Source organism: Equus asinus, chromosome 7 (assembly GCF_041296235.1).
Source record: "Equus asinus isolate D_3611 breed Donkey chromosome 7, EquAss-T2T_v2, whole genome shotgun sequence".
NCBI lineage: Eukaryota > Metazoa > Chordata > Mammalia > Perissodactyla > Equidae > Equus > Equus asinus.
The window spans coordinates 66,257,163-66,272,971 of NC_091796.1; the positions used below are offsets into that span (position 1 = coordinate 66,257,163).

Genomic DNA, 15,809 nt, shown 5'->3' on the forward strand with positions numbered 1-15,809 from the left:
TTTAATAAATTTTGTATGTCCACTTAATATAATTTCCTGCAGCTGTTAAAGTGCTTATGAAGCTTATGTAGAAATATGAAAAACACATAATAGCAAAAAAATAAAGTCAAAAATTGTGTGCACACTATGATTACAACATTGTAAAATAAAAATGCATGGCACAAATGGTCTAAAAGAAAATATGCCAAACGCTGAGCAGCTGGGTTAGGGTGAAGGACTTTATCTTTACTGTCCTCCTGTTTTATGATGTGGCTAAAATTATTTTTACAATGAAAGCAATTATCACTTTAAAGGCTGAAGATACAAAGATTTCTCTCTGGCACTCTGATTTGAAAGTTGAATTAAAGGGCCAGCCCTGGTGGCCCAGTGGTTAAGTTCTGCGTGCCTCGCTAGGGCAGTCGGGGTTTTTGGTTTCAGATCCCAGGCACGGACTTACACTGCTTGTCAGCCATGCTGTGGCAGCGACCCACATACAAGATAGGAGAAGACTGTCACAGATGTCAGCTCAGGGTGAGTCTTCCTTAGCAAAAAAAGAAAGTTGAAATTAATTAAGTATTAAAAACCTCTTTTATATCCATCCTTTACAATTCTTTAAGCTTCTACAGACCACAGTTTAAGACTGTCGATCTCCAAGTTTGCTTGCTGGTAGGCATTCCTGCCATGATTTGCAGAGAAAAGAACGACAGTCAGAGGAGTTTCCCAAACCCTTCATTTACAAACGAGAACTCTGAAGCCCAGCCGGCCGGTTGGAAGCAAGTCTACCAGGACATGTAGTAGCAAGCTAGCAGCATCGATAATTCCAGGCCCACCCCCGAGTATTAGCAAACTTGTCCTGTCCCTTGACTGAGGCCTGGCCAGCCCGAGGGGTAGCTCGGTTCTCCACAGGTCGCGCCCCAGCCTTCCCGCTTCTCCACCGCCGGGGGCCCGCGGACGCTTCACCCGGGTCTGCCGTTCCGGGTCCCCGCTCGCCGGTCCCAGCGTCTGCAGCCCCGCAGCACGGCCGGCAGGGGGCGCTGCCACGCCCGGCCCGGCCCCTCCCCGGCCAACCGCCGATCGGGCCGGCGCGTGACGTCACGGCGTTTTAGCCAAACAAATGGTTTTCGGGCCGAGCGTTGGGCTCGGCCGGGCCGCGCTGGGCGCCCGATCGCCCTCCGCCGCGGGGAGCGAGCAGGCCTCCCGCCGCCGCGTCGGGGTGCGCAGCCCGGGCCAGGCCCCGCCCGGGGCAGGAGCGCAGGTGGGTCGGGTCGGGCGCGCGGCCCCCAGCCCTCCCGGCCCTCCGCCGGCCCTCGCGCGGGAAGGGGCAGGCGGACCCGGGGCAGGGGCCGGGGCCTCCGTGCGCTCGGCCGAGCGGCACCCCGCGGGCCACGGAGGGCGGGCGCGCCGCCGCCGGCGGGAGGGGAGGCGATCGCGGCAGGGCCGTGAGGAGGCCCGCGCCGGCGCGGACGTTGGTCCGGGTCAGCCGGCGGCAAGGCCGCACCGCCGGCGCTTCCCCTCGACCGGGGCCGCGCGGGACGCGGGCTGGGGGCCCACTGGCCCCCGGCCGGCCGCCGTCTGCGACGCGGTGGTGGCCGTGGGTCCGCGTGCCTGTGACGTCAGGGCTTCCCAGGAGGGGGCGGTGATGTCGCCGCAGGCCCGGCGGCCCTGGGCGCGGAAGGGCCGGGAGGACCCGAGGGAGAACAAGGAAGTTCAGCGTAATGTCACCGCCCGGCTCGCCGCGGGGCTGCGTGGAAGGTGGTTCGGGATCGGCGTTTTACAGTTTTAACGCGGTGGTTGTCAGGTTCTTTAACTTCGTTTCGAACAAGCGTTGTTAGTTCGTTCAATCTAAGACGCATTTGCTTTAGAAAAACGGACATCAAGAGGCTTTAGGGGTGCGTGTTTAACGTAAATGCCCGTCAGGAGGCTAAACTCATAGTTTGTTGGTTTGTGATCGGAATTGCTGAAAAACATAGAACCAGTTTGAGTGCTGACGGTTGAGTTTGCCTTACTCTTTTTGGCAAGACAATTCTGAGATGATCCATCTGCTTGTTCGCATTTTTTGAGAGAGTGGCCAGGAAGAGGGAGAGGGGATTTTAAGTGAAATTTTTCTGTTGTACTGGGGGCGTGGGGGTGGGTTGAATAAATCCCATATTCTTAAATGATAATTACGTGAGGATTTAATTTATCCAGTTGTCCCTGTCCCCTGCTACCATGGCTAATTGAGGGTTTCCTACAGCTAGAGCTCAGCCACAAGCCTTTTTCTTGTTTTCTTACTAAGACTGGGCTATAACCGTATAATGACACATCCTGGGACTGCTTGTCTCGACAGGTAACTCAAATTTTGTCTGTAGTGCTTTCAAATATGAGACTACAGAATTTTAAAAAGGTGCCTTTTCTATGAATATTGCTTTTCCTCCAAAGCTTTCAAGAGTTCTGGCCAGAAGAGAAGCTAGTCGTTTGCCATTACTGACCCTCTTCAGGTATTCCAGGGTATGGGTGCTTTCACTCATCATTTCTTCCTCTCTTTAGCATCATTTAAATAGAATCTGGTTTGAAAGGTAGATGGCTTAAAATGGAAGCATAATTACAGCTTAGTGTCTTCAGCAGGAAGCTGGGGTGGGAGAGTCGTCAGTCCTTCCTCGCTCACCTTGATTTGTAATGGTAGGTTTTTGTTATTAACACTTCCTCCTCTCCATTAGCTCTTTAAGGGTGATCGATAAGGTATTATCTCCCTGGATTTTGCATCATCATGCAGATGGAAGTTATGCTATGCCCATTAACACAGGAGAGAAAGCAAAAATTCACCCTCGTTAATTCCTGTCAGATTTGACTGGAAATTCACAAAACAAGGCTTTCCTGTAAATCTCATTTTGATCCTCACTATGCTATGGAAATTTGACAGCATTGTGTGTAGTACTGAAAGTTGTCATTTTTTTTTTTCATTTAACAAATTAGGAATCGTACGGTGACAATCTTGAGTGAAGGCTCTAAAGACAAAATTTGAGCCTTTGGATCCTCAGGACTGATAGGTACTGAGTTAATGTGAAACTGCCCAACTTGAGGGTGTCAGTCAACCTGCTCTATAAGATGAGTGGCTCATGGCAAGATCCTTTGCAGTGCAACTGAAAGAGGTACAGCAAGGACACTTGCATGTGTCTTTTCCCAGTAGCCTTTCTGGGGCAGGCTCCATGGCTCTGTAAATTAATGGGAAGAGATGAAAGTCGAACTAAAATGTGAGGAGAAGCACATAGAAATGATGATGATAACACAGCTCCTCCTTGGCAATGCATTTTTTCCCCGTTATCGGGGTTTTTATCTTTCCTTGTGGGAAATGAGTGAAGAGGTGGAGAATAAATCTATATTCTGATGTGATGAGGAGCAATGACAGGTATAAAAAAGCCAGCTCACGAGTGTGGTTGCATAACTGTTTAACAAGCCAGAACACTTCTAAATGTTTTTACAGCTTGTTTCTACTTTTGGCAGGATGTTTTCACCCAAGCCTTGAGATTTTGGGTCTGGGAAGCAGTTTTTGCTTCTTTTTTTGAAAAATATATATATTTTTTTGAGGAAGAGTAGCCCTGAGCTAACATCTGCTGCCAGTCCTCCACCTTTTGCTCAGGAAGACTGGCCCTGAGCTAACATCTGTGCCCATCGTCTTCTGTTTCATACGTGGGATGCCTGCCACAGCATGGCTTAACAAGTGGTGACTACGTCCCCACCGGGGATCCGAACCAGCTGATCGGAAGGTGCGAACTTAACTGCTGCGCCGCCCAGCTGGCCCTGATTTTTACTTCTTATAATTGGAAATTTATGTGAGATCGAGTTTATTATTATTTTAAAATATTTTATCCAGTTACAGCATTTGAAGGGACTAAATCTACCATTCATTAGTAATATGGCATCTTTCTGACAGGTAAAAAGTAAATACGAAGAATGAAAGTGCTGTATTTTAGAATTTTGTTAGGATATGTTTATTGGATCAGTTATTCTATTAACATGAAGTAGAATTTAAATTCTTATACAGATTTTCTGCTTTATTTTCTAAATTTAAATTTATGCTCAGCCAGTTTAATTTGGACAGTTTTGATTTTCTAGTAAACCTTTATCTTGTTTTAATCTTTGGTGGGGAGAGAACATACTAGTCGTTAGAGACATCCTTTAGTGTTATGTTCCAAAATTTGCAGCTGTTTAGAACCAGATACGTGAGGCAAGCTACTATGGTGCAATGAATGCCTTCCTTGTTAGGTCATGTGTGACAAAGGCAAAATTCAGCAAGTGCATAATCTGCAGACCTTTGAAAGCAACAACAACGAAAAAGAGCAGATTAACTCCAACTGCATTTAGGTCATCTGGAAATTGAATGTCTGTCAATCCTCATCTTTGCATAATTTGTCTTCTCCCCTTTAGTTCATGCTTATGGTATTTTGACTGATGAACGTACTGTATTATCCAGGAAAGTATTAATGATTCAAATGTAGGTGTTCCTTAATGTTAGTTGAAAGAGTTTATCCATCTTTTATTTCCAACTCCATCTTCTAGTTGGCTCTCCACAGCTCTTCCCTTTTTAAATATTCAGCTTCAGAATTCTGGTGCATACATTTCCTACCCTCGGCACAAGGTAGGTATAAATGTGAAACTAAGCACTAAATACGCGTGGTGATTTACAGGATTGTCAGGCAAAGGGTTTCGTTCATCCAACAGACATCTTTTGAGTACCTCTGTGCCAAGTACTCAGCCAGGGACTGTGATACCCAGATGAATTGTCTTTACTGCAAGGACCCTTGACCTTGCCATGGAGGGCCATGGGTCTGTTGGGCCAGAATTGGAGCAGGAGGGTGAACCATTTATGTTATTCCACATTGGCCGTTAGAGGGTCATCTGAAGGTCAATTTCAGGAGGTATTAGAAGCCCAGATAAAAAGAATGGGGAACAGATTATCATAGCCCAGGACAGACACAGGATCTAGACTCCATGGATTTGGATTTTCCCAGAATGAAGGGGCTTAGTGAGTGGGCACTTTCTTGAGGCAAGAACGAGTGCTCAAGGCCAGGACACTTGTGTAGGCAATCTAAAATGAGAAGAGGGAAAATCCAGACGTCCCAGTCTCAGGGACATGCATCTACCTTTTTCTTCTCTAAGGTCATTCCTTTTCTTTAATTGACAAACTTCTGAAATATGTGAGCCTCTCAGCCTTGATTTCCACTCTTTGTTTTCTTTCCTTAGTATTTTATCATGAAAATTTCAGTCACAGTAAAGTTGTGAGAAGTATTGTACATCGAGTACCTAAGTACCTACAACCTAGATTCTGTAATTCATATTTGGCTTTATTTGCTTATCTGTTTATCTCTCTCCCATCCTCCCTGTCTCCCTCTATCCATTTATCAATCCATCTTATATTTTTATTCAGAGTATTTCAAACTGTACTTCAAAGTAAACGTACTTTATACCCCTAAACATTTCAGCATGCCTATTACGAACTATTTGTTTACTTGTTTTTTATGTCAGATTTATAATCTGTAAAATGTACAAATCTATATGTCCCATCCCTTAGTTTGGACAAGTTCATACATCTAATGCATAGACCTGTCAAGATAGAGAATATTGCTGTCACCACAGAAAGTTCTTTCATGTACCTTCCAAGTCAGTTTAAGTAATTTTTTAATATCCTGCAATCTCCTGCCAGCCTTCTGAAGGTACCTGTTCAAAGGGCCTGCTTTGTTAGCAGCACTTTTGGGTGGCATTATGCTAGGTGTTCAGAATATAAAGAAATGAGAAACACAGCCCTTGCTCTCTTTAGGCTTATAATTTAGTTTGGATTTTAGTTAGGTGTCTGAAAAGAAAGAAATGTTACATGAATTCAGAGGCAACTGGGACTGCCAGAGAAAGCTTCCCAGGTGTAGGTCTTGAATTGGGCCTTTATTTTAGGCCCAATTTTGTCCGGAGAAGAGGTGTGTTTTCTTTGAATGGACTGTGTGATTAGAAGTTACGGTATAAAGGAAGAGTAGCAGATAAGGGTGGTTGGGACCCAATTTTGGAGGGAATATGAGCATTATTCTGTACTCAGGGACAGTTTTTGAAGAAGGAAGTAATGTGAAAAATAGATCTGTTGGCTAAATTCTTCTCTATTTGTCTTCTTTGGTAATTGACCTCTTCATTTTTTTGAGCCCTCTTCTCTTGTGGTTCTTTGCCTATCTCTGATTTCTCCTGATTTCTCTGCTTTGGTGGCAGTTCTTTCTCTTGCGGATCTGAACCATCTATAAAGCTCTGCTCTTGACTATTGTGCTCGTAATCTGGCCCTCAGCTCCTAGGACTTCTCACTTATAATTCTTTCCAGGTCCTGCCTCCGTCTGTATCCATAAGCTGTTAACTCTTGTTAGGTTTCTAAGTGCTAATAGGATGCTTTTTGTATATCCCTGTTACTGTGTACTAATTGTTCAAAAATATGTAGCAAACGGGATTTATTGAGAAAGAAAGATATGTGAATTTTGAGTGGGCTGAATGAACAGGTTAGATCGAGCTCCCAGAAACAAACCCCAGAACGACGCTGCAAAACTTGTCTGCTAAGGGGGCTGCTGTCACCATAAGCATGTTGTTGAATCAAAAACTTGCTGCCACCGTACTCAGTAGAAGTTTAACTTCTTTAGGCAAAACCATCATTACATGTTACTTTCTGCCCTCCAGATCTTATGCAGGTATGTCTGCTTGGCCACACTTAGGTCATATTGAAACCTTAGCTTCAGGGTCAACTGGAAAGTGTAGTTTTAATTGTCCAGCCTCTATAAAACAGGAAGTCCATGTGCGAATAGCCTGGAGTGAGTATTGATGAGTCTTCAGGACACTCAGTTTGTGGAAAACTAAACTCATATTCCCCAGGTTCTATCAATGTGACAAACTTAATTAAGCCTTTGCTATTTTTGCTGTTTCCACGCAAAGACATGGGTATTGTTCTAGTTTCCTAAGATAGAAACTACTGAAAGCAACTGTACCATTTAGGTTTTTTGTGTTGTGTGTGTAACAGAAAACCAACTCAGATTTCCTGGCTTGCAATACTGAAAGGTCCAAAAGCGAAGCCTGATGCACTTGGACTTATGTGATCAGAACCTCCAGTTTCTTTTCTTTCCTTTGTTTCACGAGCCCTGCTTCTGTGGCCTTGGTCCCTTTTTGGTCACAGCATGTTTGTCAGCAGCTCAAGCCCCACATCCTCATGCTCTCAAGTCCGAGGAGGGGAAGAAGTGTGCTTCTGCAGAAGCTGAAGGCAGGGTTCTTGACCATTTTTGCTTTGTAGACCCCTTTGGAAGTCTGAAGCCTATAGGACCCTTTTCTGAGTAATATTTTAAATAAAATACATAGGACTACAAAGAAAACCAGTTGTATTAAAATACAGGTACCAAATATATATATATTTTTTCTTTCTGCTTTTTCTCCCCAAATCCCCCCAGTACGTAGTTGTATATTTTAGTTGTGGGTGCTTCTAGTTGTGGTGTGTGGGACACCGCCTCAGCATGGCCTAATGAGTGGTGCCATGTCCGCGCCCAGGATCCGAACCGGCGAAACCCTGGGCCACCGAAGTGGAACATGCGCACTTAACCACTCGCCCACGGGGCTGGCCCCCCAAATATTTTTAAAAATTATAGTAATATGTGCTTCTTTATTAAGTAATAAGATTTACTGTGGGTCTAATAATTTCCAAGTAGTGATGAACATTGTCACTACTTGGAGGTGTTGTCTGCAATCAATGGTCGTGTGATTTCTACTGGTGAAAAAGTGACAGCTACTGCTAATATTATTGTGCTCTGTTGACTGAATTCACAATAGAAGGAAATGCTAAATTTCAGTCATAGGTTAGTAAAAATAAATATATAATTTCCCCCCCTCATCTGAGTTTACAGACACCCCGAATTTTATATCTAAACTCCATGGGGGGATCTGTAAGCCTCAGCTTAAGAACCATTGCTGGAAGAGAGTTTCTCTTCCTAGAAGCCCCAGCCAATGTCGTCTTTATCTCATTGACTTTGGGTTATATTGACATCTCTTTCTTTTTTTTTTCTTTGAGGAAGATTAGCCCTGAGCTAACATCAGTGTCCTTCTTCCTCTGCTTTATATGTGGGATGCCTGCCACATCATGGCTTGCCAAATGGTGCCATGTCTGCACCCGGGATCGAAACTGGTGAACCCGGGGCTGCCAAAGCAGAATGTGTGAACTTAACTGCTGTGCCACCAGGCCGGCCCCAAATATATTGACATTTCTGAATCAACCACTAAAGCTAGATAAAGATATGCTAATTGGTTAGCCAGCCTGGGCCTACCAGTGGAGCTGGGGTCATTGCTACCTAAAGAGCATGATGGGGGCCAGCCCTCGTGGCCTAGTGGTTAAGTTTGGTGCACTCTGCTTTGGCGGCCCAGGTTTGGTTTCCTGGCGTGGACCTACACCACTCCTCTGTCAGTGGCCATGCTGTGGCAGTGGCTCACATATGAAAAGAGGAAGATTGGCAGTGGCTGTTAGCTCAGGGCGAATCTTCCTCAGCAAAAAAAAAAAAGAAAGAAAGAAAGAGCTCTCTGGGAGAGGAGTGGATTCCCAAGGGAAATTCAGGGGCTCCTGGATGCTGAGCAGCAAGTAGCAGATGTTCATTATGTCATCCTTAGTCCATCCCCTCTCTTTTGCTCTCAGAGTCAACTGATCTTCAGATTTTAGTGAATCTTTCATTTGGATTTGTCTTTTCCTGATCAGTCTCTCTGCTAACATCCTGTGCTTCCAATGTGGAGTGTGTGGCATGGTTCATTGGATTGCAAGAAGAAAAATATTGGAATAACTTGTTTATTTTTCTCATCCTTTTAGTATTTATTTTTGTGTATGTTTTATTCTGTATATAAAATATATTAGTACAGTGGTACATGTATATATGTAAAACAAATATTTGCGTATTTATGGGTACATGTTGAAATTGTTTTAATTTATGGTGACTGGGAGAGTCAGAAAAGTTGAGATAACCATAGAGCAATGCTGTTCAATAGAAATATAATGAGTTATATGTAATTTAACATTTTCTAGTCAGTCACATCCAAAAAAGTAAAAAGAAACAGCTGAAAATAATTTTAATGTTATTTAACACAATATATTCCAAACATGATTTCAGCATGTAATCAATATAAAAAATTATTGAGATACTTTACATTCTTTTTTTCATATAAAGTCTTTGAAATTCGATGTGCATTTTACAGTTAAATCTCATTTCAGTTCAGAGGTGATATTTCAGGTGCTCAAAAGCTGCGTGTGGCTAGTGGCTTTTGTATTAGCACGGATCTAGACCAATGATCATTTTGAGTTTAGATTTCTATCACCGTCTCTGTGATAGTTTCATAAATCCATTACTGACTCCCTTCAGTCTTTCTGTAGAGTTTCCAGGTTAATCAGGCAAAAATTCCACTGGGATGCTACTCTCCTGCACTAGGTTTCTGTGGCATCACGTTTAAAAGGAGCTTTTAAGACTTCCGTAAGATGGTCCGTCCCATCCTTCTCCCTCGCGTGTCTCTGGGCCTGCCTGCAGCAAACCTGGTGCTCAAACAGGCAGTTTCCTCAGTCCTCCATTTTGCATTTCTCCAAATAGAATCGTCCATTTTAGGAAGCCTCTTAGGGCCGCCCCGTGGCCCAGTGGTTAGGTTCGCATGCTGGGCTTTGGCCGCCCGGGGTTTCGCAGGTTCGGATCCCTGGCGTGGACATGGCTTGTTGGGCCACGCTGAGGCGGCATCTCACATGGCACAACCAGAGGCACTCACAGCTAGAATCTACAGCTGTGTACTGGGGGGCTTTGGGGAGAAGAAGAAAAGAAGCTTGTTCCTGTAAAACCCCAGTGGACTCTCTTCCAGTCCTTTTCCGCTTCCTGAACCCCTAATATGTTGAGTCCTCAGCCATCAGCGCTCCAGCGCTTGGGTACAGACCATTGTTTACTGCGCTCTAAGGTTTCGTGTGTGTTGGTCTCATCTCCCCTGCTAAATTCTGAGCTTCATATCTATGTCCCCAAATGGTAGACGCATAATTAAAGACTTAGCTTTTTTCCCTTATGTTTAGGGACATACCTGGGCTATTTACATTCCGCAGCTTTAAATTTTTTGAAATTCTGTGTTGTTTTCTACTCTGCTGGTTAACTTAGATACCTTTTAGCAGATTCAATTGTAGGAGTTTGTGCATTAAAGTGTTCATTTGCTTGAAAATTAAGACGTTTAATTTTGTTTGTAGTCTATTTGAAGTTGTAAGATCACTCTTGGAACTACTGTAGGGAATTTGTGAGTAGCTGGAGTTTCCGAAGATGAAGCTTGAGTTTGAGAAGGAAGTCTCCGAGGACACATTTGCTTTACTGTCCAGGGACCAGGAGAGGCAAACTGGTTCCCAAAGTAGGGCGAGAGATTTTACTTCCCGTCCAGCGTCGGGGTGACTGTCTGGAGGGCTTGGGTACCCTCCCCACACCCTCGCTCCGGCCTTGGGGCGGGCTCTCTGGTTCAGGCAGTCTGCTAGATGCAGGGCTCCACCGTCGTCACAGGATTTCAGCACCCTTGGGGTACAGCTAAGAGGACTGTGAAAGTGGATCCTGAAAGTCAGTCTGAAGAAGGCACATGGCTTTATGCGTTAGGAATGCTTACCTTCGGCATTTCTGTTGCCTGTGTTTTATTTAACGTGCTATGTGGTTAACTTGCTGAAATAGCTATACACCAACGTTTTTAACTTGGGAAATTTCAAAGCCTGTTCACTTGTTATTCATTTAATTTAAAAAGTGCAGTATGCTTTATATGTCAGATATTATGTTAAGTGCATTAGTTAACTTCTGTCACTTTTTCTCTTAGCACTATTTTACAGCTCTTGTATATTCTTTGGCGAGTATGAGTCTTTTATTTAAGAATTTATTCTTTTGTCTTATCGTTTAACACCTGGTGGGTTTTCCACCCTTTGGCAAGTATCATTGATAAAATTGGTTATTAAAGACCAAATAAATACTGACTTTTCTGGAATGTTCACATTTTTGTTTTATTAGCAGGGGGTTGTAACTTTTCCCCAAATTAAAACATAACTTTACATTCTAGTTGCATATATTTTTAAAATTGTATAAAATATTTTTACACAAGAATTATAGTATAAAGCATTTTAGAACTACTGCTGTTTAAAATAATTTGATGGTCTTAAAATTTAAATGACAGCTTTAGCCATGTTAGTTACTATTTCTCATCTAAAACTGAGTTATTTTACTCTCTCTCTCTATTTGATCTGGGGCTTAGCCTCTGTATTACAAATGATCTCAATTACCTAGAAGCATTCTTGGATATATTATCAGAAAATTACTTGATTTTTACTGTAGATGTTATCTTGTTTTCTTTTGTGAGTCGACTTTGTCTATCCTGCTTGAATTCTGATTATCCTATTTTAGTAGAGAATGAGGAGTTGTAAAGCTTCTTTTAGGAATTGTTCCTTTGTGAATGTCTCATGGATTTCCTCTGCTTTTAAGGCTCATAAAAGAAGGGGATCATGCCTCTTTAAAAGATATCATTAGTCTTGGAAATTAAAATCTGCTTACCGACTCATTTGTTGGACTTAAATATTATGGTTTCATTTTATTAAAGGTCTTTTCGTGTGTCCTCAGTGTTTGCAAGTGTCTGCTTTACTAAATGCTTGTTGACTCTTTCTCTTGTTTAATGGCTCTGATTTAAGTCTGCCTCTTGACCATGGTCACATAATCCAGCGAGAATTCCTGTTAAAAGTCTTAAGATTTTGGCTCCTTGAGTAAGTCTCTTAAGGACTGATCTGATGGTTACTAATCTTTGTTTCTTGTAGAATCAAGTAAAAATGTGTTAGAATCAAATTTTAGTAACCCCTGTCTTGTGTTTATGCTGTTTATTTAGTACTCTTGGAGAATACTGTACGAAATTAATTTGATTAGTCCATTTTTTCCCTTCCAAATTCATAATTTAGAAGTTAGGAGAAAATTAATCTTTACCTTTTCTTTTAAAAAATAATGAGCCTATTCCCACCTTTCTACTTGCAAAGCATGTTAATTTTTTTGGTTTATTAAAGTAACAATACTATTCTTGAAGATTCAATGTGAGTTCAATATAATGTTCTTGGCAGGTACAAACCTAGTTTTTTCCCCCTTTAGAAGAAAAGCATGTCAAGCCTTCATTAGTGAACCTCAGAGTAATTACTCAGTTTTCTTTAAGAAATTTGCCATTTGTATTGTATGCTTCTGGTGTAGACATCTTTTTTTTTAAGGAAGACTGGCCCCGAGCTAACATCTGCTGCCAATCCTCCTCTTTTTGCTGAGGAAGACTGGCCCCCAGCTAACATCCGTGCCCGTCTTCCTCTACTTTATATGTGGGGCACCTACCACAGCGTGGCTTGCCAAGTGGTGCCATGTCCGCACCTGGGATCTGAACCAGCAAACCCCGGGTTGCCAAAGCGGAACATGTGAACTTAACCCCTGCACCACGGGGCTGGCCCAGTGTGGACATCTTTTCAGAGAAATAAAGCTTCATTTTAATTTTATTTCCCTGTGCATTGTATCTGTTTGTAAACTGTTAGTGTTCGGTGCGTTCACCAGATGTTAACTCTGCCTTCTTTGAGCCTTCTGCATTCAAATGTTCGTTTGGTATGTATTGCCAGAATTCCACTTTATAGGATAACACAGAGAACCGTATTGGGAAATGCAGTCTTTGCCCTCAGGAGCGTTTACTTTGAAGGGGTTCATGGTTATTGTTCATGCCTACTGTGTTCCAGAGGCCCCACATGACATTTCCACACTAGTTACTAGGAATTTCTAAAGGATTAGTGGTTTTGTTTGTAACCCCTCAACCCTGTTAGAAACAATTTGATGTTTGTACTCTTATCAGCCAGAGGATGTAAGTGATGTCTCCTGTGTGGGTTTAAGTGTTTGCATGTATCACTTCAGAGCTTGGTTGTAATGGAGGCGGATCAGTAGCTGCCTGGTGGCCTCTACCCCAGGATCTGCGTAGACGTCTTCTGGCACTGGTGTGAGAAATAAGGCTTTCTTACCAAGTTCCCTTTTAAAAATGAAAATACAAAATTTTATGGATATTTCTAAAGTGAACATTTTTTATTTTGTGCAATTTAATTATCATTACATAGAAATAAGTGTGTGAAATGGTATATAAAATATACACGCTAATCATGCACAAAAATATATGTGTAGGCCAAGATTTGGACAACTGACACAAAATTAAATGGTCTGTTTTAAGAGTAGATTTTGAGTAACTCTTTGTCACATTATTTGTAACATGAAAAAGGTAACAGGGTTTACAAATGCAAATTTTAAAATAGTGTTGAGAAAAGAAAACCATCTAAGGTCACTTTGATAAATTTCTCAGAAATCCTAATTTTATTTCAATTTGTAATCTGATTCACAGACTTTCATGTTACTATTTGTAACTCTTCATAATCTGTAGTGCTCCAGAAAGAAAGAAGCTTTTGTATGATTGCTTTAGCTAATCAGACAAAAGCTTTGTAGGCCTTTTAATTTAGCTAGCTCCTTTTGTTTGTTCTTCATTAAAAGAAGATAATGGGAAATTAAAAGATATATAGTGTATATTTCTAGCAGTAGAATGACCCCAGTGCTTCTCTTTTTGGTTAAAATGTTTTCTTGCCTTTTTCCCTTGAAAGAAGAATTGTTAGCACTCTCCTCTTTCCCCCCTCCAGTGCTTTTTTATTCTTTTGTCCCTTTTTGTTGCTTGTGGTTCTTATAATTAGTTCAGTGTGGGATGATCTTGAAACTAAAGTCAGTATAAGTCTTCAAAGCATTAAAGTCTTCATATACCAAAATTTCAAGAAAAATTAAATGAAATATTTAATAGGATTAAAGAACATTTGAGTAGGTAATGTGTTCACATGGTTCAAAATGCAAAAGATGTAAAAAGTGATGTTTTCTCTGTCTTCTGTCCCTCAGGCACACTTTTCCACTCATTGGAGGCAACCAATTCTATTCTTCCTACCTTAAAAAAAACATAAATGGTAGCATATTCTACATACTGTTATCTTGCCCTTTTTACTTGCTTTTTCTGTCCATGTCGGTATATGAAGAGCGTATTAGTGATAGAAAACCTAAATGAACCGTGGCTTAAACCAGTTTTTCCTTCTGTAAAAGTTCACATAGGTGACTAGGGCTGGGATAGCACTTGTGGTGTTCCTCTCTCTGTTTTGAGGCATAATGAGTATAGTAAAACGTACAGATATTAAGCGGACCATTGTGAGTCTTGCCAATTGTACGTGTATAAAAACACTGCAGTCAAGAGAGAGCACCTTCCTTCTAGCCCAGCTTCACTCCTCCCTGCTTTTTTCTGACTGCCTGGCTCTTTCTGTCCTATTACTGCTCCACCCTGTGTCGCGCTCGCCCTCTGACCTAGCTGGATCTCCAGCTACTGCAGCCCATTCCAAGCTGCAGGATGTAAGAAGGGGCAAAGGTTACATGCCAGCCTTTCTACAGGAAGATTTCTAGAAGCTGCTACTTCCCAACGCTTACAGTCGTTTCGTTAGCCAGAACTTACTGTCACAGCGGCATCTGAAGGCAAGGGAGGTTGAGAAATGGATTCTTTACTGTCTTTTTCTGTTAGAAGCAATGCTGCAGTGCATAACCTTGTTCATAGGTCATCTTGTGGGATAAATTCCTAGAAGTGGACCTGCTGGGTCAAAGAATATTCGCAGTTTGAGAGTACGCCCGTGTCTCACATCCTTGGTGACACGGTTTTTGTATCTGCTAATCTCATCTGTAGAACACCGTGACAGAGGACAGCTCTAATATGCCCGATAGGACATTTAGGTGGACAGAAAGTACTTCCACCCCAGCGTATGATGCTCTGAAAAAGGAATGCACAGCCGGCTGATGTGTGCTAAGTTGGTGAGGCATAGCACACCATGTGTGAGTTTCATTTAGGGCAGTCCTAGGAGGAGATGGATGGTCAGAGTTAGAAGAGAAACCCTGCTGCCCATAAGCACTTCACAGTAAACTGACAGGAGGACACAGTCAGATATGTTCTTAGGAGTCGCTCTCTTAGTTTAAAAGTAGATTAGGGCGTGAGGTTAAAATGCGTTAATGTTTTTTTTTTTTGTCCTCTGTTTTCTTTTATGTACATTCTTTAACATGCAGAAACGTGTTTTCAACTAATCTCCTCTAACCTAACAGGGGAAAAAGAAAGTAATCAACAAATATATCTCATTTGGTTTGTTTTATATAATATTTCTTGTTGTGGTTTTCTTACCTTTCTAAACTGTACTCTCCAGTTGCTAAGTGGGCTCAGATAAATTATATAAAATATATACTATGAAAAATGCATGGGAATTTCCTGTGCAACCAGGCGGTATCAAAAGCTGCAGCTCCTTTTGAAGCAGGAAGTGGCATAAAGGAGGGTGCTTGTGCCTGTCCCCACACTGCGCAGTGAGGTCTGGGAGGGCAGAGGCTGCTTTCTTAGCTGCCAAAGCACATGGCGCAGCACGTTGTACATGGTAGATTGCATTTTTTCTCTAATTGAAGTGAATCTTGGGAAAATGGTAGAAAAATTATTAGACTCCGAGTAGCAAGCTTTTGGCCCTTCAGGGGATGGGGGAAGAAGGTATTAATATAATGTCATTGTTGGTACTTTTCAAATGATCATCTGTTTAGTGAAGAAACTTAATAAGGGGCTGATATCTGCTCTAAAGACAGAGACTTTGAGACACTTTCAGTATAGTATCATCCCACTTTATCTGAAGATCACATTTCTGTAAATCTCTGCTTTTTTTTTTTTCTATCCTGAAGACGGCTGGCCCTGAGTAACATCTATTACCAATCTTCCTCTTTTTTGCT

General features: G+C 42.2%; 1 protein-coding gene across 4 annotated transcripts in view; it reads left to right on the top strand.

Annotated features, from left to right (window-relative positions):
• The first annotated feature begins 1,075 nt into the window (after window positions 1-1,075).
• The window catches only part of FBXO34 (F-box protein 34), an 82,503-nt gene continuing 67,769 nt past the window's right edge, over window positions 1,076-15,809 (top strand). Inside the window, exon 1 of one of the 4 annotated variants that reach the window (XM_044773629.2) lies at window positions 1,076-1,234. Coding sequence is in view for 1 of the 4 variants with exons in the window: in XM_070513667.1 (XP_070369768.1) it covers window positions 1,619-1,731 (113 nt within the window). In the remaining 3 variants the exon portion in view is untranslated. Of the gene's footprint in view, window positions 1,235-1,424; window positions 1,869-15,809 lie in introns of those variants that run through there. The other 3 variants (XM_070513667.1, XM_070513666.1, XM_070513665.1) reach the window with 3 other exon arrangements.